Source organism: Anomaloglossus baeobatrachus, chromosome 7, assembly GCF_048569485.1.
Source record: "Anomaloglossus baeobatrachus isolate aAnoBae1 chromosome 7, aAnoBae1.hap1, whole genome shotgun sequence".
In the NCBI taxonomy this organism is placed as follows: Eukaryota; Metazoa; Chordata; class Amphibia; order Anura; family Aromobatidae; genus Anomaloglossus; species Anomaloglossus baeobatrachus.
In genome coordinates, this window is record NC_134359.1 from 178,189,271 (window position 1) to 178,216,704 (window position 27,434).

Genomic DNA, 27,434 nt, shown 5'->3' on the forward strand with positions numbered 1-27,434 from the left:
TATACTGGCACGATCCGGCTGATTCTCTACATACCTTTAGTGGTCAAATCTCCAGCTTCTTGAGTGACAGTATCTGAGGATCCGATAATAGGCGGGGGGAGGGAGGAGTATTAAGACTTCTCCCCTCCACCTGTTAGAATTAGCAAAGTATTATACAGTCAATTTAATTTTTTAACTTGCAGGACCTGTGCTGAGGTCATACCCATGTTACCAGAAGGGGCGGGACCTCAGCCAACATGGCTCAGGAAGCAAAATTTTTGTTGGCTGAGGCACCGCCCCTCTGGTCACATGGCTGACCTCACACAGGTCCTGCAAGTCAAACATTAAATCGATTGTTTAATACTTTGCTAATTCTAACAGGGGGAGGGGAGAAGTCTGAATACTCCTCCCTCCCCCGCCTATTATCGGCTTATCAGATGCTGTCACTCAAGAAGCTGGTGATTTTATAAACTTAAGGTTTTGAAATCTAAGAAAATAAATATCTGAGCTGACCACTAAAGGTATGTAGAGAATCAGCCTGATAGTGCCAGTATAGCACTGACTTTAGGTTATGAGGGGCTTCTAAGTCTTTGGCTTTACCCAGCAAGAAATGAGAGAGAGTGATGAAACTTTACATTTATTACACATACTCTTCACTGATGTAAACACACGTCTTACATCGGTATTCCAAGTTCTGTAAGCCTAGCAAAAAAAGATTTTAGTTGTGCCTCAAACCAGGCATCCGTAGCAGTCATGGCATCAGAAATGGTGTGAAATTTGGTACCCTTGAGGTTTCTTCAGGTTTGGAAACAGATGATAGTCGGGAGGGAGCTAGATCTGGTGAATAAGGTGGGTGGTCAACTAGCTGGAAGCCCAGTTCTGCCGTTGTGGCTTGTTCAGTGTGAACAGGAATAAGATTCCTTTGGACAGCTCGTCACGCCTTTGGGCCTTCAGAGCTACCTTGAATTGGTCCAAAAGTTCAATGTATTAAGCTCTGTGCCCACGTGTGTGTATTGCATGCAGTTACGCTGCGTTCTGCACTGCAGCGTAACTGCATGCGTCCCCTGCACAATCTATGAATGTGCATAATCCATGCCCATGTTGCGTTTTAGAACGCAGCGATTTTCATGCTACCAAATCGCTGCGTTCTAAAAAGCAATATGTCACTACTTTCGTGCGCTTTTGCATGCTGTCTCCATTCTGTTTATAGGGAGAGGCAGCATCCAGAGCGCACGAATTCTGCAGTCACCAAAGTTTCAGAACGGAGCTTTTCAGCTGCGCTCTGAAGCGAACATGCAGTGACAATACGCTGCAGTGCAGAGCGCACACACATGGGCACATAGCCTTACCTTGCATTGATGGTGGAACCCTTTTGAAAGTGGTGCACTAGCGGCACGCCCTCGTTATCCCAGAACACAGACGCCATCACCTTAGTGACTGATATTTGCACCCTGAACTTGTTTGGATGAGGACAACCACTGTACCTCCAGTCTTTTGACTGCTCCTTGTTTTTAGGGTCACACAAATAAATCCAGGTCTCATCCATAGTGACCGGTCGATCCAAGAAGTTCTTATGAGCCGGAAACGCTGACAAATGGACCGGGAAGTTGTCACTCGCATGCTTCTCTGATCTGTTGTCACACATTTGGGGACCCACTTTGCAGATAGCTTCCTCATGTCCAAATGTTCATGGAAAATTACACAAACTTTCTAGGGAAATCCCCATGATGTGTTCTATTGCTTTTAGCTGAAATTCGTGGATTCTCCAGTATGAGGTTGTGCACCGCATCAACAATCTCTGGAACAATCACTCTCCGTCGTCCAGAATGTTCCTCCTCGTTGGTGCTGAAGTGGCCCGTTTTTTAAATTTGGCAACCCGGTTCTTAACTGTGGAATATGAAGGCCATCGATCCCCCAATATCTGCTACTTATCACCATGAATATCCTTCACGGACTTTCTTTGCAGAAACAAGAATTTTATCCCTCCTCTGCTCTCAGTTACTGTGAATATCGCATTAGACTCCGCCATTTTGTCTTCCCGCATGCGTAGAACACTGTTGCCATAAGCAACAAACACAAAATTTTGGAAACACATATTAGACACAAGGCTTATATGATGTAACATTTGTTACCATAGAAACAAAAAAAAATCACAAAGCCAAAAGACTTATCAGCAGCCCCTCGTATATTCGAAAATCCTGGTGATTGGATCCCTTTTATTCACCTTATAACGGAGAGTAGTGAAGTAGGGCTTTCAAAGCCGCGCCAAAGACCATTATGACCGGTTGTAAGATTAATGTTACTTTTTATTACATATTCAGGTCAACGTGTTTCTGGAGTCTCTGCTCCCTTCCTCAGGACATACAGGAAGAAGTACACCAAATCTGTTGGCAGATTTGATGTACTTTTTCCTGTAGGCAGATTTGATGTACTTTTTCCTGTATGTCCTGAGGAAGGGAGCAAAGACTCCAGAAACGCGTTGACCTGAATATGTAATAAAAAAAAGTAACATTAATCTTACAATCGGTCATAGTGGTCTTTGGTGCGGCTTTGAAAGCCCTACTTCACTACTCTCAGTTATCAGCCATCCTGGGTGCTGCTGCCGTTGACCTGGATTCCATGCATGCATAGTAGTTGTGACTTTCACAACTCTTATTTGGTGAGTGTATTTTACTCTTATCACCCTATATTTACTCGGGTGAGACCCTATTGCTCTTCTTTTTTCCACAGTTCTTGCTTTTATTCACCTTAGAAGTTTAGGTGCAATAACCTCTTCATGCATCGGGGAAGGACTGTAGATAAGGTCTTTGGCTTTGCCATGGCCCCTTCACATTTGTATGAGTCTCCTCTTTTTGCTCTAGCACTACGCTTGCCACTTGCGCACTTACACATTCATCTCTCGGAGCTCTCCAGACAAAATATTGTTGTCCACTACTTTATCATGGATGGCCTATCCTTATGATGGCCATCAACGTCTCATCAGCCGCAGTCCGACACTCTGGAAATTCTCCCCCCACTACTCCTCCCCCCACTACTCCAATCAGCTGCTGTCGACTGGAAATGCTCAGTTCTGGAGCTGCCCAGTCTTCTAATATTTGTCTGGGGCTGGGTACTGCACATTCGCTTTATATTAATCTGAATGAGGCCTTCGTGTTTAAGGGCAAATAGTAAGACTATGTGCGCATGTAGCGTTCTGCCCTGCAGTAATTTCTGCAGCGATTTGAACAGCACACGTGCGCTTCAAATCGCTGCAGAAAGAGTCCATAATGGAAAAAAAAAGCCGATTCCATGTGCTCTGACTGCAGCCCCTCCCATAGACAGAGCAGGAGCTGCAGGCAGAGCGCAGGAAAGAAGTGACATGTCACTTCTTAGAACGTGCGCTTCAGGCAGCAGCCGAAGCGCTGCACTCTAATACACCACGTGCGCACATCTCCTGCATAATCTTCATAGATTATGCTGGGGACAAAGGATGCATGCAGTTACGCTGCAGTGCAGATCGCAGCGTAACTGCATGCAAATACGCAACGTGCGAACATAGCCTAACAAGTGTTATGGCAGTGATTCCCTAACTCCAGTTTACCTTGGCAATACTGAGGTGGCTTTCAAGGTAGCTGATAAGTATAAGTGCACATTATTTTTTATTATGCTTGCTTATATAATGCCATTAAAGGGGTTGTCCTCTACCAAGACAATCCCTTATCATTCCCCATGTTTGCCACATAAAAAAAACCTCTGATGCTGGAACAGCGCTGACGCGGGAGGTGAGTGTAACTGGTTTTTATGGGGGCAAACACAGGGAATGAGAGAAGTATGTCCTAGTAGTGAGCAACCCCTTCAATTTCACAGCGCTTTAAAGACTTAGTTTTCTTTTTCTATTTTCTTTTATTCATAATAAGTGGCTATATAACGCAAATAGTGAACTGATTTGCTTGGTTAGGTCACTTAGGCTAAGTTCACATTTCCGCTAAAATCTATCAGTCACAATCCGCTGCTCTTGTAAACAGCGGAATCCGTTTAGCGGATTCCGCTGCTCCCATAGACTTGTATGAGCAGCGGATTGTGACTGATGATGCTGCGTTGCACCCTCCGCCCGACTGATCAGTCGTGGAACGACTGACCGCCGGGCGGGAGGAACGCAGCATGTAACGTTTTTTGAGCAGCGAGATCCGTCGGATTTCGCTGCGCATGCTCTCTGGCTCCCTGCACACGTCACCAGCTTTGGTTGGTTACCCGATATTTACCCTGGTTACGGTGCAAGGAGCCAGCGCTAAGCGGTGTAGGCCCGTAACCAAGGTAAATATCGGGTAACCAAGGTAAACATCGGGTGCTTTGCTGTTACCCGATATTTAGGCTGGTTACGTGTGCAGGGAGGCCGACACTTCCCCGCTCGGCCCCGCCCCCTCCCGCACTCCGCACATGTATGTACACACACACACACACACACCTGTCCCCAGCCATGCAGACAAGCACTGACACCCTCGTCTGGCCCCGCCCCCTGCTCGGCTTCGCCCCCTCCCGCACTTTGCATGTGCACACACACATACATACATACATACATACATACATACATACATACATACATACATACATACATACATACATACATACATACATACATACATACATACACACTCACTCACCTGTCCCCAGCCATGCAGACCGCAGCACTTCTACTGACATCCTCAGTGCCTGGCCCCGCCCCCCGCTCGGCTCCGCCCCCTCCCGCACTTTGCATGTGCATACATACATACATACATACATACATACATACATACATACATACATACATACATACATACATACATACATACATACATACATACATACACACACTCACTCACAGATACACTCACCTGTCCCCAGCCATGCAGACCGCAGCACTTCCACTGACATCCTCAGCGCCTGGCCCCGCCCCCCGCTCAGCTCTGCCCCCGAACTCCGCCCCCCCGCACACAACGGAATCCGACAAAGAATTCTGTTCTTTGTCATCCGTTGTACAGCGTTGAACAGCGCATCAGTCACATGCGTCAAGCGACGCATGTGACTGATACAAATCAACGGAAATGTGAACTTAGCCTTAGTCACGTTATGGATTTTGAAGCCTGAGCAGGTTAAAGAACCTTAACTGGTATATAGTCTATGCCCTTACAGGCAGGTAGTTGCTACTTGCTTGTTGTACCCAGCCCCATTCTCGAACGTCACAGACTGCTCCTTCCAGCGATTGTGGCTTCATCAACAGAGCGGAGGCTTCTTTTTCTCTGTGAAGACGGGCGAGACAGCAGACTTCATTCTTATTGACAGACGCCTCCCCCGCTGCCTAACTGGAGGAGTCGGTTGTTAATCAGCATGTCAGTAGTCCCAACCCTTCAGCAGAGCGGATGAGAAGCTGTTGCTCTCACGTGACGTCTGTGGAAGCGGCTGGATCACCGGCAAGAGCGGTCTGTGACTGGTGAAGAACGACGCTGGGCACAACAGGCAAATGGTAACAAACACGTAGTTGCTGTGTCCTGGATATACCCTTTTAAAAAGACTGAACATATGCGCAATGTTTTGTTTCTTTCTTCATAGTTTTTTTTTGTTTTTTTTTTTTTTTACTTTTTGCACTTTCAGGCATAATTCAACTAAGTCATCAGTTATTATTTGACTTTAGCCTGTCACTGACTAGTGCCAGTGTTGTGCCACATCTTCTTATGTATTGCAACTAGCAATCCAAGATATACATTTATTTTCAATGCAGTCTGCAGTCTAAATAACGCCACTGAACCTGATCACCCGATATTACAGGCCACCCCTTCTAGCCATTTACTTTAAACTGAGTGACTGGTGCAGCACTATACTATGCATGCTCTAGAATGGTAGCTACCATTTCATATTTGAGGACCAGCTATCAGGGCAGTCAAAGCCATTATGGCATTGATTACTTTTTTTTATACATTCAATTAGCTTTCAGAGTTTTGATCCTAAAGATTTTAAACTCCATCCTGTTCTTTTTCTGTTAAGGTTAATATTGAAGAAGGAAAATACAGAAGTCTTCATTTGACACGTTTATTATATGAGAATTTTTTGAAGCTCAGAAATAAGTGAAGCTGAAATATGAAAAAAAAAAAAAGTATGCATGCTAATTGTAAGAACTGAAGCCCTACTTGTAGAATTTTAAGAAATATTTATGAAGTCAGGAAGATGAAAAGAAGTCAGAATTTGAAAATGAAGAATGAAGAAAGAAATAAAAATGAAGTTTAAGATAAGAAGTAATCTGGCATCATAAAGCTCTACGCTAAGTAATTACTAGTCTGTTTCTGTGTCCCTGTATATATCAAATTATATACATGCATGCATTATTTGTTAAAGCAAGCATACAGGGTATATAAAACATGTAGGTAACAAAATGGGGTTGTAATTAAATTTCACTCAAGACTCCTACTAAAGACTTCAACTTTAAAAGTAGGGTATATTTTAATATAGTGGCATCTGTTATTTGGGCTTAATGTGTGATTTATGTTATAGGAATCTCGATCTGCTTCAAGGAGTGGAAGTGCTCGACGCTCAGGCAAGTCTGCAAGCCACTCTCCCAATCGTTCTCCAGCACGATCTCGCTCAAAAGAGGGGTCAAGACGATCAAGATCCAAATCTAGATCCAGATCTGAATCGAGGTTTGTTTTCACGGTTCTGTTTGTTCTCTATTGGTAATGGGCTTCCAGGCTGAATATACATTTCTGCAGTCAGTCGAGTCCTTACTTTCGGTATTCCACCTCTGCTGCCATCTTGAGTGGTCAGCTCCTGGAAGCAATTATGCAAATTAACGACTGCTCAAGCTGACAGTGCCTATTCATATTCTTCTTACAGCGTGCATATTCACATTGATAGTGTACAATGTTTGACAATTTGCTGACACAAAGTAACGGCAGAAAAGATGTTCAGCTCTGGAAAGCCCTTTTTAAATGCAGTTATTCCTATAGTAATAAAACTTAAGCTAAACAAATACCTTCACTCCTCCCCATACCACCCCTCCCCCTTTTGCAGATCAAGATCAAGGAGAAGTTCTCGTCGTCACTATACAAGATCTCGTACTCGTTCTCGATCCCACCGAAGATCAAGAAGCCGTTCCTATAGTAGAGATTATAGACGACGTCACAGCCATAGTCACTCTCCTATGTCAAATCGTAGACGTCATGTAGGCAATAGAGTAAGTTTACACATTTTTTTAGTAAAGCCTTCAATTTTCCATGAAAGCTTTTTTAAAAAAAAAATTAAATCCTGTTACTTTGTGTTTTTACTTTCTAGGCAAACCCTGATCCAAACTGTTGCTTAGGGGTGTTTGGCCTAAGTCTTTATACCACAGAGCGTGACCTAAGAGAAGTGTTTTCAAAATATGGTCCAATAGCTGATGTGTCCATTGTGTATGATCAGCAGTCAAGACGATCTAGAGGGTTCTCATTTGTGTACTTTGAAAATGTTGATGATGCAAAAGAGGTGAGAATAGATTGTAATGTTTGTAAAATAATTCTGAATATAGTTAGAATTTTTAAAGAGAATTCCATTTTTTTTTTTTTTGTATACTGAACCTTCTTACTTTAAATGTTATCAATAAAGATATGTGGTTTTCTTTCAGGCAAAAGAACGTGCCAATGGCATGGAACTGGATGGAAGAAGGATAAGAGTTGATTTCTCAATAACAAAAAGGCCTCATACTCCTACACCAGGCATATATATGGGACGGCCGACCTAGTAAGTATAAAGGATGAGATGAGCTTCCACCTGGAACAAAACCTGTCTATTGTCTGCTTTTCCTGACTGGTTTCATTTTTTAGTTTTCTGCTTCCCTCCCTGACCCTTGACATCAGCTGTGTTCTCAGCCATTACTTCATGCTCTGTCCCCTTCCAACTACATGTCTTGTATTTCCGTGTGCCGGACCACAAGCCAGTAGTGACACACGTCTCCTGGCCATACCCCTCCCACTTTCACCTACACAATCTCCCAGCCTCTGCATGACCTCCTATCCAGGATACTACTGCAGGCAAGTCACCAATAGGCTGGCCCCACACCCTTTTTCCAATTGTTTAGCCGACACTCCTATACACATGAGCACTCACTCGCTAAGCACTTCTGTATTCTCTGACAAAGCTACCAATATCTCAGGTAGATCAATGCTATCAGCAGTCTGAAATTGGTCATGCACATATCTTTATCAGTTGGCTGGCAGGCCCATACACATTAGACTGTTAGCCGAACTTGTCAATATCAACATAATGCTGAATTTAGCTTGTGTTTGGAGACCTTTACTTTGAATAGAGGGAAAGCACAGCACCAGAACATTAGGCCTGGCAAGAAAGCTTTATCTCCTACTCGCTCTTTACTAATTAAACGTGTTGCACTGTTATAAAGATGAATGTTAAGAGCTATAGTAAAGGGGTTCTCAGAAGTTTTAAGGTAAATACATACTTTAATTTTTTTTCCTAAATACTATTTTTTTTTTTTTTAAATCAGATTTTTATTAAACATTGGTACAAAACAGAGAAATGATCATTGCATAACAAATACACATTTTCATAGTAAGTTAAACATCATCATATTATGCAGAGCTATATAACCTAAATACTATTTAACAAAAAGGTATGCTTTAACTAGAGCACTGTCAGAATTTAAGTGTGGGAACTGCCATAAATCAATATGCACCAGCCCTAAAGTAATTCTGGCGTTTTGATTGATAACTACACAGCGAGGGTATAAATCAGATTGATGCATTTTGATTGAGCATTTCCAAACTCAAATTTTTGTTTTTTTCTTAATGGGGCAAAAAGGTGTTTCGAACGTTTAGGGTTTTCACTATTTATTCATTTATTTATTTTTTTTTTTGTTCCCAAAAACCTGCACTGTTGGTGGGCCTTGAGGACTGGAGTTGGGGAACGCTGCCCTAGGGGACTTTGCCGGTATTGTCCGATCGCCTGGGAGTGGAGGGGTTTAAAATGTTCAAATGGATATAATCCTCATTCATGCATACGGCATATTCATACTTAGGGAAAGTGTTTAAACATATACGTTTTCTGCGGACGGACACCCAAACGTAGTAAACTACGTTCGGGTGTCCGTCTGCAGAAAACATATGTGCAAAAATGGCACAAAACCGAGCACACGCTAATGTAGTGTGCTCAATTACAGTGAATGGCCCTGCCGGCGCATGCGTCCGGAACACGCTTTGCGGGGTGGGGGAGGGGCGGTTCGGACGGATGACCCGACGGGACCCGTGGACGTAAGGAAAAATGCAATGTAAAAGCCTTAAAGATTATCTTTTCACATCAATTGGTAACCTGCTGTGCTGTTAAAGTATGATCATTCACTTTCCCACTCTATTTGCTTTAATTTCTAACGTAGTGGCAGTTCACGCCGAAGGGACTACTACGAACGGGGTTATGAACGTGGAGGATATGACGACCGGGATTACTATAGCCGATCATCTTACAGGTACAGAATTGTGAAAATTTTAGTTGTGTAAAATACTCCCTGTCCACAAAAGAAAAATATATAAACTTGGATAAGTTAAAGCAGTAGTGTGATAGGAGCCTTCTCCCCTTCACTGGTGTAGATGCTGAGATTTGCATTTTAGGGTATGTGCCCATGTAGCAGATTTGTGTGAACGCTCGTTTTTTAGTCATGGCGATCATGGGGGTTTAGGTGCTGTTGCCCCCATGATCGCGCCGGGTCTCTGGCTGATCTTATAGTTGAGGCCCTGCTCTCGCAGCCGGGAGTGGTGTTTGCACTACTCTGTGCATATTAAGCACATTAATCCTGCTATCGAAGCATTCAGGAGGCAGGGAGAGGGATCGCTTACCTCTCCCTGGTGATTGGGTGCCTGTAATGTGATCACAGGTACCCAATCGCTGCCATGGCAACCCTGGGTCGTCACGATGACGACCCTGGGATGGTGAGCTACGGATAGCCTCACACACTACGCCAGATAGTGTGTACAGAAAGTATTCAGACCCTTTTTTTTTTTTTTTAAATATTTCACGGTTACATTGCAACCATTTAATACATTAAAAAAAAATTCTCAATGTACACTCTGCACCCCATCTTAACAGAAAAAAAAACAAATGTAGAAATTATTGCAAATTTATTAAACTGAAATATCACATGGTAATAAGTATTCAGAGCCTTTGCTCAAACACTCATATTTAAGTCACATGCTGGTCATTTCCTTATGATCCTCCTTGAGATGGTTCTACTCCTTCATTGGAGTCCAGCTGTGTTTAAACTGATAGGACTTGATTTGGAAAGGCACACACCTATAGAAGACCTCACAGCTCAAAGTGCATGTCAGACCAAATGAGAATCATGAGGTCAAAGGAACTGCCCAAGGAGCTCAGACATAATTGTGGCAAGGCACAGATCTGGCCAAGATTTCAAAAGAATTTCTGCAGTACTCAAGGTTCCTAAGAGCACAGATGCCTCCATAATCCTTAAATGGAAGAAGTTTGGGACCACCAGAACTCTTCTTAGACCTGGTCATCCAGCCAAACTGAGCAATTGTGGAAGAAAAGTCTTGGTGACAGAGGTAATTAAGAACCCCAAGGTCACACTGGTTGAGCTCCAGAGGTGCAGTAGGGAGGTGGAAGAAAGTTCCACAGTCAACTATCACTGCAGAAATCCAACTCCACCAGTCAGGCCTTTATGGCAGAGTGGCCTGATGGAGGCTTCTCCTCAGTGCAAGACATATGAAATCCTGCGTAGAGTTTCCAAACAAAAAAAACAACATATGAAGGACTCCCTGACTATGAGAAATAAGATGCTCTGGTCTGATGAGACGAAGATAGAACTTTTTGGTGATAATTCTAAACGGTATGTGTGGATAAAACGAAGCACTGCACATCACCTACCCAATACAATCACAACAGTTAAACATGGTGGCAGCATCATGCTATGGGGGTGTTTTTCAGCTGCAGGGACTGAACTGGTTGCAATTCAAGGAAAGATGAATGCGGCCAAGTACAGAGATATCCTGGAAGAAAACCTCTTTGAGTGCTCTGGACCTCAGACGTGACTGCAGGTTCACCTTCCAACAAGACAATGACCCTAAGCACACAGCTAAAATAACAAAGGAATGGCTTCAGAACAACTGTGACCATTCTTGACTGGCCCAGCCAGAGCCCTGACCTAAACCCAATTGAGCATCTCTGGAGAGACCTGAAAATGGCTGTCCACCAACGTTCTTCCTCCAACCTGATGGAACTGGAGAGGATCTGCAAGGAAGAATGGCAGAGGATCCCCAAATCCAGGTGTGAAATATTTATTGCTTCATTCCCAAGAAGACTCATGGCTGTACTATCTGAAAGGTGCTCCTACTCAATACTGAGCAAAGGGTCTGAATACTTATAACCATGTGATAGTTCAGTTTCTTTGTCGCTCCATTGGGAGACCCAGACAATTGGGTGTATAGCTACTGCCTCCGGAGGCCACACAAAGTATTACACTCAAAAGTGTAAACCCCTCCCCTCTGCTATACACCCTCCCGTGCATCACGGGCTCCTCAGTTTTTATGCTTTGTGCGAAGGAGGCTGACATCCACGCATAGCTCCACATCTTAGTCAGCAGCAGCTGCTGACTAGGTCGGATGGAAGAAAAGAGGGCCCATAACAGGGCCCCCAGCATGCTCCCTTCTCACCCCACTCTGGTCGGCGGTGTTGTTATGGTTGAGGTACCCATTGCGGGTACATAGGCAGGAGCCACATGCTGTTTTCCTTCCCCATCCCTTGATGGGCTCTGGGTGAAGTGGGATCCTAATCGGTCTCCAGGCACTGGGACCGTGCTCCCTCCGCAGCCCCTGGGGAATTTGCTGGACAGGAGCCGGGTATCATCAGGGACATGGCCCTGCTACTGTGAGGTACTTTGTGTCCCCGTGGGGACCGCGCATGGAGCGCTTGTGCCATACACACTGCAGCACTGCTGGGTGTGTTAGTGCGCCGGGGACTACCGCGCCGGCCGTGCTTATTTGCCGGCCGCGCTTATAACTTTAGTCCCCGGCTTTTGCGGCCTAGTTTCGCTTATTCCAGCCCACAGGCCTGCCAGTCAGAGGAAGGGCGGGACGCTGCACAGGACGGCAGCACTGAGGGCTGGAGCATACTCTGTATCCTCCGCCCCCCTCATTCAGCACAGTGGGGCACTAGATTCCCGCACTTTCTAGGGCACGCCCACGGCCCCCTCATCCCCACAGAACGCCGGCAGCCATTACTGTCAGCACTTCAGACGCTGGAGAGGAGAGACATCAGGGGGGCCCGGGGCCCGGATTTTGGTGATCACACAACCGCTGTGAGCGGTCGGTAAGCAGCAGCACCTGAGGTGCTGGCCCCACTGAGTGCCGAAGTGTGTGTGTGTGTGTGTGTGTGTGTGTGTGTGTGTGTGTGTGTGTATATGTGTATATATATATATGTGTATATATGTGTGTGTGTGTGTATATATATATATATATATATATATATTATATTTTGTTGTATGGTCGCACTGTTGATGTTTGGCTACTCCTAGAGAAGCCTTACAGTCCAGCCCCGGGCACTGTTCAATCATTATACCACCCCCGGACCTGCCAGTCAGGAGGAAGGGCGGGACAGTCGGGCTGACGCAGACAGTGAGGGCCGGAGCACACTTCGCCGTCCTCCGCCCCCCTCACTAATCACGCTACGGAACTGATCCCCTCAAGGACTCAGTGTCCCCTTGGGGACGGTGCAGAGAGCAGCTTCGCCTCAGACTGGGCGACTACCGCGCCGACCGCGCTTGCTTGCCGGCCGCGGGCTGTAACTTTAGTTCCCGGCTTTTGCGGCCTAGCGCCTTAAACTCCCGTCCCTGGCCCTGCCAGTCAAGGGGAAGGGCGGGACGGTCAGTCGGAGGCTAGCAGTGACGGCTGGAGCACACTTGGCTGTCCTCCGCCTCCCTCACGTTTCGCTCAGGGCACCAGATCCCCGCACTTTTGGGGTTACGCCACGGCTCCCCCCTCCACTGTACGCCGACAGCCATGTTTTCAGCAGCACATACTGCTTCAGGGTCGGTACACCAGGGGGCTTCTTCTCGATGCTGGGCCCCCTAGAGTGATGAACTGTATATGTGATACACTGTATATATGGCTATATAATGTTTGAATGCAGTTTCACTGGTTGAGCTTCGCCGGCGTTCCCTGTCCAGGCGGCAGGGACAGAGTTACAGCTTTGCTGAGAAACTCTCTGGGTCATTTCTTTGTCGCTCCTAATTGGGAGACCCAGACAATTGGGTGTATAGCTACTGCCTCCGGAGGCCACACAAAGTATTACACTCAAAAGTGTAAGGCCCCTCCCCTTCTGGCTATACACTCCCCGTGGGATCACTGGCTCACCAGTTTTGTGCTTTGTGCGAAGGAGGTCAGACATCCACGCATAGCTCCACTGTTTAGTCAGCAGCAGCTGCTGACTATGTCGGATGGAAGAAAAGAGGGCCCATACTAGGGCCCCCAGCATGCTCCCTTCTCACCCCACTTTTGTCGGAGGTGTTTGTTAAGGTTGAGGTACCCATTGTGGGTACGGAGGCTGGAGCCCACATGCTGCTTTCCTTCCCCATCCCCTTAGGGCTCTGGGTGAAGTGGGATCATATCGGTCTCCAGGCACTGAGGCCGTGCTCCATCCACAGACCCTGAGAACCTGCTGGACATGGAGCGGAGTATCCTCAGGGACATGGCCCTGCTACGATGAGGTACTCTGTGTCCCTGTGGGGACCGCGCACGGACACACGGCAGCACTGCTGGGTGTGTTAGTGCGCCAGGGACGGCGGCGCTGCCCGCACTAGTGCCATCGCACAATTCAGCTTAGCTGGGTGTGTTAGTGTATTACGGGACTACCGCGCTAACCGCCGCCGCCATTTTTATTTCAGGCGCGGCTGGGACTTGTGGTGCGCCGGGGACTTCCGCGCCGACCAAGGCTTATATGCCGGCCGCGCTTATCACTCGAGTCCCCGGCTTGCGCGGCCTAGGCTCACTTTGTTTCCGCCCACAGACCTGCCAGTCAGGGTAGGGGCGTGACGCTGCACAGCACGGCAGCGCTGAGAGCTGGAGTATGCTTTGCATACTCCATCCCTCTCACTGTGTGCACTGTGAAACCGGCAGCGCTGAGAGCTGGAGTATGCTTTGCATACTCCACCCCTCTCACTGCGTGCACTGTGAAGCCGGATTCCCGCACTTTCTCAGGCACGCCCACGGCTTCTTCCTCTGCACAGGACGCCGGCAGCCATTCGTGTCAGTGTTTTCTGTAGCGACAGAAGAGACAAGTTTAGGAATCCCTAGCAGGGATTCGGATAGTCACACAACCGCTGTGGCCAGGCGTTAAACAGCACCTGTGGTGCTGACTCCACTAGTGCCGAAGTGCACATATACATATATGCTTATTCACTATGCATTGCACTGTTTGGTGGCATTTTTGTATATACCCTCCTTGATTGTGCGGAGGACATAACAGCATATTGTCTGTGTAAAATAGAGGTGCAGAAGCACATGTTTTCTATGCAGCCGGTACAGCATGTACAGCTATATGGCCGGCAGGGTACATAGACCCCCATTGTATGCAATGGAGTCTCTGCTAATCGTCCAGGACATGGGGACGAAGTCTGCAGTATTTACTGACAGATTTTCTGAGACTATGGCTATGATACTAGAAGCCTTGCAGTCCAGACAGGTCTCTCAAATCAATGGCCACTGTTCATTCATTATCCATGGTCCCCCTCAGTGTGAACAACTTTGAGCTCCGAGGGTGTCACGTGCTTCCCAGAGTGACGGCTCTGACACGGACGACAGTCCCAGACAGCCTGAGAGGCTCACTATGAGCGGCCCTCGACTTCATCACACTAGTCAAGGTCCTAGCAAGGACTCTCTGTGTGATGTGGCGGAGGTAGCTGCTCAAGATTCTAATCCTGAGACCGCTCGCAATCTGGATACACCTGATGGTAACGCCATAGTCAATAATCTCATAGCGTCCATCAATAAAATGTTAGTTATTTCTCCCCCAGCTCCTCCAGTGGAGGAGTCAGCTTCACAGCAAGAGAAATTCCATTTCACGTATCCCAAGCGTAAATTAAGTACTTTCCTGGACCACTCTGACTTTACACAGGCAGTCCAGGAACACCACGCTTATCCAGTTAAGCGCTTCTCCAAACGGCTTAGGATACACGTTATCCATACCCCCTGACGTGGGCAATGGCTGGACCCAGTGTCCCAACGAGTTGCAGGGGAAGATGGGGCTGCACTTAAAGATGCCACTGACAGACAGAGGGATCTCTGGTCGAAATCTATCTATGAGGCTATCGGCGCGCTGTTGGCTCCAGCATTCGCAACCGTAGGGGCACTCCAAGCTACTTCAGCTTGTCTTACACAGATGGACACGGTCACACGTACATCTGTTCCGCAAGTGTCATCCTTAACCGCTCAAATGTTGGCATTTCCGTCTTATGCGATTAATGCTGTCCTAGACTCTACGAGCCGTACGGCAGTGGCGCCCGCTAACTCCGTGTTTTTGCGCAGAGCCTGGTTGTTAACTGAATGGAAGACAGATTCTGCTTCCAAAAAAGGGCTTAACCAGTTTGCCTTGTTCTGCTAACCGCCTGTTTAGTGTGCGTGAGATGAAATCATTAAACAGTTCCAGAGTAAGGATTCATCCTTACCTCAGCCCAGACAAAACTAACCCCAACAGACCAAGTCGGGGTTTCGGTCTTTTCAAGGCTCGGGCAGGTCCCATTTCTCCTCGTCCAAAGAGGACTCAGAAGGATCAGAGGAGCTCAGTTTCTTGGCGGGCTCAGTCACGCCCAAAAAAGACAGCCTGAAAACCCGCTTCCAAGAGGCTTCCTTATGACTTGCGGCTTCCTCTCTTCGCATCCTCGGTCAGTAGCAGGCTCTCCCGCCTTGGCGATATTTAGCTGCCACAGGTCTAAGACCGTTCGGTGAGAAACATTCTGTCTCACGGGTACAGGATAGAGTTCAGTTCTCGTCCTCCAACTCGATTCTTCAGAACTTCTCCACCTCCCGACCGAGCCGATGCTCTTCTGCAAGCAGTGTCCACTCTAAAGGCAGAACGAGTGGTGACCCCCGTTCCTCTTCAGGAACAAGGTCACGGTTTTTACTCCGAATTATTTGTCGTGCCAAAAAAAAAAAAAAAAAAAGACGGGTCTTTCCGTCCCGTTCTGGATCTAACACGGCTCAACCAGCTCGTGAACACCAGGCGGTTCCGGATGGAATCCCCCCGCTCCGTCATCGCCTCAATGTCTCAAGGAAATTTCCTAACATCGATAGACGTCAAGGATGCTTATCCCCACGTGACGATTGATCCAGAGCTCCAGCGTTTCTACGCTTTGTTATAAGAGACGAACACCTTCAGTTCGTAACTCTGCCTTCCGGCTGGCGACAGCCCCACGGGTCTTTGCTAAGGTCATGGCAGCAGTAGTAGCAGTCCTGCAATCTCAAGGTCACTCTGTGATCCCGTATTGGACGATCCACTTGTCAAGGCACCCTCTCAAGAGGCATGCCAACACAGCCTGAACGTTGCGCTGAAGACTCTCCAGAGTTTCGGGTGGATCATCAACTTTTCAAAGTCAGATCCGACCCCGGGCCAATCGCTAACATATCTAGGCATGGAGTTTCATACTCTCTCAGCGATAGTGAAGCTTCCGCTAGACAAACAGCGTTCACTACAGACAAGGCTGCAATCTCTCCTTTAGGATCAGTCGCACACATTGAGACGCCTCATGCACTTCCCATGTAAGATGGTAGCAATGGCGGCAGTCCCTTTCACGCAGTTTCATCTGCGTCCACTACAAAAGGACATTCTCCGCCAAGGAGACGGGAGGTCGACGTCCATCGACAGAGACGTCTTCCTTTCTCAGGCGGCCAAGGAATCTCTACGGTAGTGGCTTCTTCCCACCTCATGGTCAGAAGGAAGGTCCTTCCTACCCCCATCCTGGGCGGTAGTTACGACAGACACGAGTCTATCAGAGTGGGGAGCAGTTTTTCTCCACCACAGGGCTCAAAGTACGTGGACTCAGCAAGAGTCCACCCTTCAGATCAATGTTCTGGAAATCAGAGCAGTGTATCTTGTCCTACAAGCCTTCCAGCAGTGGCTGGAAAGCAAGCAGATCCGAATTCAGTCGGATATCTCCACAGCGGTGGCATACATCTACCACCACGGAAGAACACGCAGCCGGCAAGCCTTCCAGGAAGTCCGGCGGATTCTAACGTGGGTAGAAGACACGGCATCCACCATATCCGCAGTTCACATCCCTGGCGTGGTAAACTAAGAAGCAGACTTCCTCAGTCGCCAGGGTATGAACGCAGGGGATTGGTCTCTTCACCCGGACGGGTTTCAGGAGATCTGTCGCCGCTACGGGATGCCGGACGTCGACATAATGGCGTCACGGCACAACAACATCGTCCCGGCTTCATGGCACAGTCTCACGATCATCGACCTCTGGCGGCAGACGCCTTAGTTCAACATTGGTCGCAGTCCCGGCTACCTTATGTGTCACACCTCTGGCATTGTTGCCCAGAGTGCTGCGCAAGATCAAGTCCGACTGTCGCCGCACCATCCTCGTCGTTCCAGATTGGCCGAGGAGGTCGGGGTACCCGGATCTATGGTACTTCACGGTAGGCCAACCGTGGGCACTACCAGACCGACCAGACTTGCTGTCTCAAGGGCCCTTTTTTCCATCTGAATTCTGCGGCCCTGAACATGACAGTGTGGCCATTGAGTCCTGGATCCTAGCGTCTTCAGGATTATCTCAGGAGTGGTTGTCACCATGAGGCAGGCTAAGAAGCCAACGTCCGCCAAGATCTACCACAGATCGTGGAAGATATTCTTATCTTGGTGCTCTGCTCAAGGAGTTTCTCCATGGCCATTTGCATCGCCTATTTTTCCTTCCTACCTGCAATCTTGGTTGGAAAATGGTTTGTCGCTCAGCTCCCTTTAAAGGGCAAGTCTCAGCGCTATCTGTATTTTTTCAGAAACGCCTAGCACGACTTCCGCGGGTACGCACGTTCCTGCAGGGAGTTTGTCTTCTCATCACTCCGTACAAGTGGCCGTTAGAGCTCTGGAGTCTGAACAAGGTTCTAATTGCTCTCTTGAAGCCGCCTTTCGAGCCTTTGAAAGATGTTTACCTTTCCCGTCTTTCACAGAAAGTGGCCTTCTAGTAGCGGTCACGTCTCTTCAGAGAGTGTCCGAGCTAGCAGCGCTGTCATGCAAATCTCCATTCCTGGTCTTTCACCAGGACAAGGGGGTTCGGCGTCCGATTCCGGACTTTCTCCCTAAGGTGGTATCCCACTTTCATCTCAATCAAGATATCACCTTACCTTCTTTGTGTCCTCATCCAGTCCATCAATTTGAAAAGGATTTGCATCTGTTGGATCTGGTGAGAGCACTCAAGATCTACATTCCCGCACGGCGCTCCTGCGCCGCCCGGATGCACTCTTGTCCTTGTCGCTGGTCAGCGTAAAGGGTCGCAAGTTTCCAAATCCACCCGGACTCGGTGGATCAAGGAACCAATTCTTGAAACCTACCGTTCTGCTAGGCTCCCGGTTCCCTCAGGGCTGAATGCCCATTCTACCAGAGCCGTGAGTGCGTCCTGGCATTACGGCACCAGGCTACGGCTCAGCAGGTGTGCCAGGCACCTACCTGGTCGAGTCTGCACACTTTTACCAAGCATTATCAGGTGCATACCTACGCTTCGGCAGACGCCAGCCTAGGTAGACAAGTCCTTCAGGCGGCGGTTGCCCACCTGTAGGAAAGGGCTGTTTGACGGCCCTATCACGAGGTATTCTTTTACCCACCCAGGGACTGCTTTTGGACGTCCCAATTGTCTGGGTCTCCCAATTAGGAGCGACAAAGAAGAAGGGAATTTTGTTTACTTACCGTAAATTCCTTTTCTTCTAGCTCCAATTGGGAGACCCAGCACCCGCCCTGTTTTCTTTGGGTTTTTTTCGGTACACATGTTGTTCATGTGAGTGGTTGCAGTTCTCCGATGTTTCTTCGGATTGAATTGGTCTTTAAACCAGTTATTGGCTTTCCTCCTTCTTGCTTTTGCACTAAACTGGTGAGCCAGTGATCCCACGGGGAGTGTATAGCCAGAAGGGGAGGGGCCTTACACTTTTAAGTGTAATACTTTGTGTGGCCTCCGGAGGCAGTAGCTATACACCCAATTGTCTGGGTCTCCCAATTGGAGCTAGAAGAAAAGGAATTTACGGTAAGTAAACAAAATTCCCTTCTTTCACTATCCATGTCTCAGGCTATGGACAAATGGTCGGCTAAGAGACTAGGAGTTTGCAGTCCAGACCGGCCCCTTACACAGGCCCCGGGCACTGCGGGATCGCCCCAGGCCTCCCTCGGTCTGCGACGAAGCGTGTTCCTGGGGTGGCCTCTAGTTATTACGTGGTAAACTCCAGCACGAACCGCAGTCCCAGTCCGGCTAAGCAGCCTTGCTTGGAATCTTCCCCGACTTCTAGGGTCTCAGCTTGAGGACCCTCTAGAGGATGGGGCGGAGGTCGCAACCCAGGACTCTGTCCGGACGTGGCTCTCAAGGCTTCACGGATTCTGTCCAGAAGCACACCTTCCCGGACAAGCGTTTTACTGAATGCCTTATAACACACGTTGTCCCTTCCCCTCTGACGTTGTTAAGGTTTCGGCTCAGTGTCATAAGGTGCCCGCCAGTCTCGGACTGGCGGCTAGATCAGTAGTAGCAGTGGCTGGCGGGTCCACGCTCAAGAATGCCACGGACAGACAGAACTCCTAATGGGATCCATCTATGAAGCCATAGGCGCGTCCGTTGCCCCAGCCTTTGCAGGGGTGGGCACTCCAGGCTATCTCAGCTGCTCTGTCTCAGATCAATGCGGTCATCCTGTGCTCCGCCATTAGCGTCTTTGACGTCTCAGGCGGTGGTATTTTCATCCTCCGCCGTGCAGAGAACCTTTTCTGCATGGCGGTCCAGGTCAGGGGAGTGGTCCCCTCATGTCCAAGACCGATGTAGGAGACATTCTGTCTTACGGTCACAGGATAGAGCTCAGTTCTCGTCCTCCGACTCGTTGCTTCACAGCATCTCCGTCCCCCGAGCGAGCCGATGCACGTTTCCAGTTGGGGAACACTCCGAAGGCAGGAGGAGTTGCGATCCTCGTTCCCCTTCAAGAACGTAGTCGCGGCTTTTTACTGCAGCTTGTTCGTGGTACCAGATAGGACGGATCACTCCGCCCCGTTCTGGACTTCACACGGCTCAACGGACTGAGAACCTGACGGTTCCGGATGGAATCTCTCCGCTTGCCATCACCTTTAATGGCCCAAGGAGGTTTCATAACATCAATCGACATCAGGGATGCTTATTTCCACGTGCCGATTGTACCAGAATATCAGCGCTTCCTGCGCTTCGCCATAGGGAACGAACACCTTCAGTTCGTGGCACTAACTTTCGGCCTGGTGACAGCCCTACGGGCCTTCACCAAGGTCATGACAACGGTGGTAGCGGTCCTCTCTCAGGCAATCTGCTGGTCAAGGCCCCCTCTCGGATGGCATGCCAACACAGACTGAACATTGCTCTAGAGACTCTCCAGAGATTCGGGTGGTTCATCAATTTTTCCTAAAGTCATAATTGACACCGGCCCAATCACTGACATATCTCGGCATGGAGTTTTTCATACTCTCTCAGCGATAGTGAAGCTTCCGCTGGACAAACAGCGTTCACTACAGACAGGGGTGCAATCGTTCCTTCAAGCCCAGTCACACCCTTGAGGCGCCTCATGCACTTCCTAGAGAAGTTGGTGGCAGCAATAGAGGCAGCTCCGTTTGCGCAGATTCATCTGCGTCCACTTTTATGGGACTTTCTCCGCAAATGGGACAGTAAATCGACGTCCCTCGACAAGAACGTTGCTCCTTCTCGGGCAGCCATGGCCTCCCTTCAGTGGTGGCTTCCTCCCACTCTTGTCGAAGGAAAAATCCTTCCTGCCCACATCCTGGGCTGTGGTCACGGCGGACGCGAGTCTGTCAGGGAGTCTTCCTCCACCACAGGGCTCAGGGTACATGGACTCAGCAGAGTCCTCCCTCCAGATCAATGTTCTGGAGATAAGGGCAGTGTTCTAGCCCTAATAGCGTTCCAGCCATGGCTGGAAGGCAGGCAGATCCGAATTCAGTCGGACAACGCCACGGCGGTGGCCTTACATCAACCACCAAGGCGGCACAAGCAGTCGGCAAGCCTTCCAGCAAGTCCGGCGGATTCTGCTGTGGGTGGAAGCCACAGCCTCCACCATCTCCGCAGTTCACATCCCGGGCGTAGAAAACTGGGAAGCAGACTTTCTCAGACGCCAGGGCATGGACGCAGGGGAATGGTCTCTTCGACCGGACGTGTTTCAAGAGATTGTTGCCGCTGGGGGAAGCCGGACGTCGACCTATTGGCGTCCCGGCACAACAACAAGGTCCCGGCATGCAGGGCACGTTCTCAAGATCACAGAGCTCTGGCGGCAGACGCATTCTGAATTCTGCGGCCCTCAACCTGACTGCGTAGCCATTGAGTACTGGATCCTAGCGTCTTCAGGGTTATCTCAAGAGGTCATTGCCACTATGAGACAGGCCAAGTAACCAACGTCCGCCAAGATCTACCACAGGACGTGGAAGATCTTCTTATCCTGGTGCTCTGATCAGAGTTTTACTCTCTGGCCATTCGCCTTGCCCACTTTCTGTCTTTCCTTCAATCCGGAATGGAAAAGGGGTTGTCTCTCGGTTCCCTTAAGGGACAAGTTTCGGCGCTTTCTGTGTTTGTGTTTCAAAAGCGTCTAGCCAAACTCCCTCAGGTACGCACGTTCCTGCAGGGGGTTTGCCACATAGTCCCTCCTTACAAGCGTCGGCTAGAACCCTGGGATCGGAACAGGGTGATACCGGCTCTTCAGAATCCACCCTTCGAGCCAATGAGAGATATTCTCTTTCACGCCTTTCGCAGAGGGTGGTCTTCCTAGTGGCAGTCACGTCACTCCGCAGAGTGTCTGACATAGCAGCGCTGTCATGTAAAGTCCCCCTTCCTGGTGTTTCACCAGGACAAGCTGGTTCTGCGGTCGGTTCTGGAATTTCTCCCGAAGGTGGTATCCTCTGTTCATCCCAATCAGGATATCTTCTTACCTTCTTTTTGTCTCATCCGGTTCACCAACGTGAAAAGGATTTGCACTTGTTAGGTCTGGTGAGAGCACTCAGACTCTACATTTCTTGTACGGCGCCCCTGCGCCGCTCGGATGCGCTCTTGTCCTTGTCGCGGACCAGCGTAAAGAGTCGCAAGCTCCCAAGTCAACTTGGCTCGGTGGATCAAGGAACCAATTCTTGAAGCCTACCGTTCTGCTGGGCTTCCGGTTCCTTCAAGGCTGAAGGCCCATTCTCCCAGAGCCGTGGGTGCGTCCTGGGCGTTGCTGCACCAGGCGACGGCTCAGCAGGTGTGTCAGGCGACTACCTGGTTGAGTCTGCACGCTTTCACGTCTGCACGCTTTCACGGAGCACTATCTAGTGCATACCTACGCTCGGCAGATGCCAGCTTAGGTAGGTAGGCGAGTCCTTCAGGCGGCGGTTGCCCACCTGTAGGAAGGGGCCGTTTTACGGCTCTATTACGAGGTATTCTTTTACCCACCCAGGGACTGCTTTTGGACGTCCCAATTGTCTGGGTCTCCCAATGGAGCGACAAAGAAGGGAATTTTGTTTACTTACCGTAAATTCCTTTTCTTCTAGCTCCAATTGGGAGACCCAGCACCCGCCCCTGTTCCCTTCGGGCTGTTATTCTTTGTGTACACATGTTGTTCAGATTGAATTGTTCTTGGTCATGGTTTCAGTTCTCCGAACATCCTTCGGATTGAATTTACCTTAGACCAATTTATAAGTTTCCTCCTTCCTGCTTTTGCACCGAAACTGAGGAGCCCGTGATGCACGGGAGGGTGTATAGCAGAGGGGAGGGGCCTTACACTTTTGAGTGTAATACTTTGTGTGGCCTCCGGAGGCAGTAGCTATACACCCAATTGTCTGGGTCTCCCAATTGGAGCTAGAAGAAAAGGAATTTACGGTAAGTAAACAAAATTCCCTTTTCTTGTTTTTAGTAGATTTGTAAAACTTTCTGCATTTCTGATTTTTCTTTTTTCTGACAAGATAGGGTGCAGAGAGTACATTAATAAGGGAAAAGAACTTTTGAATTTACCAATTGGCTGCAATGAAACAAGAGTGAAATATTTTAAGAGGTCTGAATGCTTTCCGAACCCACTGTACATGTTTGAGGCGAAGTGTCAGTGCCAGGATTCCCTGCATTTGCAGTGACCCAAAACATTTTTACTTTCTTCCCTCTGAACCCCTCCCCCCCCCCACCCCACCCCGTTTATTGATCTGGTTAATTTTGATGTTTTGGTGATAAAACGTATATGTTTTTGTGATGCATTTTTTTTTTGTTTTTTTTTTAAATCTCGCACCACTGAAATCTATCTGTGATTTCAACATTAACATTAAGTCTGTTTTCATATATATTGATCCCTTTAGGAGATTTGAACTTGTGATCGTTTGCGCAATACTACAATCAGTCATCTTTGAAGGCCACAATAACAGCCAAGCAAAAGGGTCTGAAAAATGTGGTAGCTTTATGCCAGGCCCAGACACAACATGCTGCAGGTCCATCACACGGAAGCTCTCACATGACCATAGTCCCCTGAGGAATAAGCGAATTATGAAACGCGTTGGGAGGTCTAGGAGCATACCATGTCAGATGGCTGCCAATTGAGGGGTAGTGTGAGGCTGTAATGATTGGGCCCTCCCCCCCCCCCCCCTCTACATATTGGACAACCTTTTTTTTTTTTATTTTTTTTTTTTTTTTTTTTTTTTTATATTGAGACTACAGTGATTTATATGACCCTGTTGTACATTACTTATTGTGTCTGACAACTCACTCAGTGTCCTCATTACCCTCACTACGGAGGGACGAGTCTCCCCGCCATGTGAAGGTTGTCCTGAGTTGGCAAATATAGGAGTCTGACATCCGCTCCTTTCTTATTGGGTTGGTTTTACAACCATTATTGTTGTGTGGTTTATGGCTTTTAACGATTAGCTAATAAAAGTTACATTTTAATTGTTTACCACATTTTTCAGACCCTTTTCCTTGGCTGTTATTGTGAATTTGGTAGAGCAAACTGCACTATATAATCATATATCTTTGAAGGCCAGCCACAGGCTGAAGGGAGCTCTGCACCGACTAGCTCAGATTTCTTCAGACTCCTGGCTGTCATAGCAATCTGTCAATGTCACACGATCACGTCACGGGTGTGCTGATGGGTGCATTGAATGACATGCAAAAAATGCTAGCGCTCTGAGTGTCCTACCTGAGATTCATTGGCATTTAATAGCTTAGGTTACATGCAGAGCTCCTGCAGGGTATGGGGTGAGCTCATCCAGTGAGAATCCTCCATGAACCTGCTGCCAACTTGTGTGGTGCATGTACGGCAGATATGGGTAAGATGTTAAAGGCTATGTAATGCACTACACTATATGCCAGTCTGGTGTAGTCTGTAGCCTCTGAGTCTTCTAAAGCTAAATGAAGTTGAAATCGTACTATATTTAGCTTTACTGTGTGTTGGGTAAAAACAAAAAATTGCAAACAGGTTTCCATAAAGTAAGCCGTTGAAGTGTTCAAATGTGTACATAGTCTTTAGATTCTGAATTCTTTTCCGATGCATTCATATTTGTTCATGTATCTAATATTCTGGATTTCAGGGGAGGCGGAGGTGGAGGAGGAGGTGGAGGATGGCGTGGCGGCCAGGACCGGGATCAGTTTTCTAGGTAATTTGTCCTGTGTGTGTTTTTTTGTTTTTGAGCCTTTTATTTCATGAAATACTAGGTGGTGGGTGTCTGATTTGGTCATTGCAGGAAATATGAAGTAGGATAAAATATTTTGTATGATCTATTGAAAAAGCTAGGAATAAAAAGCTTGTTCTTAAATGGCTCCAATCTTATGCCCTGTTGACCTTTGTAATTTTGATTGAACAGAAGACGGTCTCCTTCACCATACTATAGCAGAGGTGGCTACAGGTCTCGATCCAGGTCTCGTTCTTATTCTCCACGTAAGTTGTGCTGTTAAGCAATCTTTCATTCCATTGCAAACTCTGGCTGCAGATCAGACAAGGGCATTTACTGAGCAGCAGAACTGTATTAACTATATCATGTTTGTTTTTAGATAATTTTTTCAGTGATTGAGGACTATTCAGATCACTGGTGTTTTGCATTACTGTCTGAAATAGATGTTATATCAACAGCTAAACCAAACAATCAAACTTGTCTCATTTTCTAAAAAAAAAAGTTATATACCATATTTTCTGGCGTATAAGACGACCCCCAACTATTCCAGATAAATTATAGTTTGGGACATACTTGCCGTATAAGACTAACCCCCTCTGTATGTGTAACCCAGTTTACAACATCCAGTCAATCACGGCAAGTGATGTACGATACCTTACCGGCAATTGGCTGCTTGTTGTATCCTGCTTGGATTGGTCGGCTCTCCCTGCCTGCCCAGCCCTCCCTGTCTCAGACTATCAGAGCGGTAGCACATTCCTCTGGCCCACCCTTGTATGCTACTCTGCCTCTCAGATCTTGCACATGCACGCCTTCGCCGCTTCACTACAGTCCTCAGAAGTGTGATCTGAGAGAGGAGGTAATAAATTCAAGGGCCAGCCAGAGGGATGCGCTACCACTCTAACGATCTTAGAGGCAGCGAAGGCGTATAAATTACCGTATTTCTTTGTCGCTCCATTGGGAGACCCAGACAATTGGGTGTATAGCTACTGCCTCCGGAGGCCACACAAAGTATTACACTCAAAAGTGTAAGGCCCCTCCCCTTCTGGCTATACACCCCCAGTGGGATCACTGGCTCACCAGTTTTGTGCTTTGTGCGAAGGAGGTCAGACATCCACGCATAGCTCCACTGTTTAGTCAGCAGCAGCTGCTGACTATGTCGGATGGAAGAAAAGAGGGCCCATACTAGGGCCCCCAGCATGCTCCCTTCTCACCCCACTTTTGTCGGAGGTGTTTGTTAAGGTTGAGGTACCCATTGCGGGTACGGAGGCTGGAGCCCACATGCTGCTTTCCTTCCCCATCCCCCTCAGGGCTCTGGGTGAAGTGGGATCTTACCGGTCTCCAGGCACTGAGGCCGTGCTCCATCCACAGCTCCTGGGAATCTGCTGGACATGGAGCGGAGTATCCTCAGGGACATGGCCCTGCTACGTTGAGGTACTGTGTCCCTGTGGGGACCGCGCACGGACACACGGCAGCATTGCTGGGTGTGTTAGTGCGCCAGGGACGGCGGCGCTGCCCGCACTAGTGCCATCACACACTACAGCTTGCTGGGTGTGTTAGTGTATTAGGGGACTACCGCGCTAACCGCCGTTGCCATTTTTATTTCGGGCGCGGCTGGGACTTGTGGTGCGCCGGGGACCGCGCCGACCAAGGCTTATATGCCGGCCGCGCTTATCACTCGAGTCCCCGGCTTGCGCGGCCTAGTCTCACTTCGTTTCCGCCCACAGACCTGCCAGTCAGGGTAGGGGCGTGATGCTGCACAGCACGGCAGCGCTGAGAGCTGGAGTATGCTTTGCATACTCCACCCCTCTCACTGTGTGCACTGTGAAACCGGCAGCGCTGAGAGCTGGAGTATGCTTTGCATACTCCACCCCTCTCACTGAGTACACTGTGAAGCCGGATTCCCGCATTTTCTCAGGCACGCCCACGGCTTCCTCCTCTACACAGGACGCCGGCAGCCATTCTTGTCAGTGTTTTCTGTAGCGACAGAAGAGACAAGTTTAGGAATCCCTGGCAGGGATTCGGATAGTCACACAACCGCTGTGACCAGGCGTTAAGCAGCGCCTGTGGGGCTGACTCCACTAGTGCCGAAGTGCACATATACATATATGCTTATTCACTATGCATTGCACTGTTTAGCTGCATTTTTGTATATACCCTCCTTGATTGTGCGGAGGACATAACAGCATATTGTCTGTGTAAAATAGAGGTGCAGAAGCACATGTTTTCTATGCAGCCGGTACAGCATGTACGGCTATATGGCCGGCAGTGTACATAGACCCCCATTGTATACTACGGAGTCTCTGCTAATCGTCCAGGACATGGGGACGGAGCCTGCAGTATTTACTGACAGATTTTCTGAGGCTATGGCTATGATACTAGAAGCCTTGCAGTCCAGACAGGTCTCTCAAATCCATGGCCACTGTTCATTCATTATCCATGGTCCCCCTCAGTGGGAACAACTTTGAGCTCCGAGGGTGTCACGTGCTTCCCAGAGTGACGGCTCTGACACGGACGACAGTCCCAGACAGCCTGAGAGGCTCACTATGAGCGGCCCTCGACTTCATCACACTAGTCAGGGTCCCAGCAAGCGGACTCTGTGTGATGTGGCGGAGGTAGCTGCTCAAGAT

General features: G+C 48.4%; 1 protein-coding gene across 2 annotated transcripts in view; it reads left to right on the forward strand.

The window, feature by feature from the left end:
- Positions 1-27,434, forward strand: part of TRA2B (transformer 2 beta homolog) — a 143,875-nt gene that overhangs the window by 33,030 nt on the left and 83,411 nt on the right. The window contains exons 2-8 of one of the 2 annotated variants that reach the window (XM_075317812.1): positions 6,484-6,629; positions 7,000-7,162; positions 7,261-7,449; positions 7,589-7,704; positions 9,347-9,439; positions 24,727-24,792; positions 25,000-25,073. In XM_075317812.1, coding sequence (XP_075173927.1) covers positions 6,484-6,629; positions 7,000-7,162; positions 7,261-7,449; positions 7,589-7,704; positions 9,347-9,439; positions 24,727-24,792; positions 25,000-25,073 — 847 coding nt within the window. The remainder of the gene's footprint in view (positions 1-6,483; positions 6,630-6,999; positions 7,163-7,260; positions 7,450-7,588; positions 7,705-9,346; positions 9,440-24,726; positions 24,793-24,999; positions 25,074-27,434) is intronic. The other variant, XM_075317813.1, reaches the window with a different exon arrangement.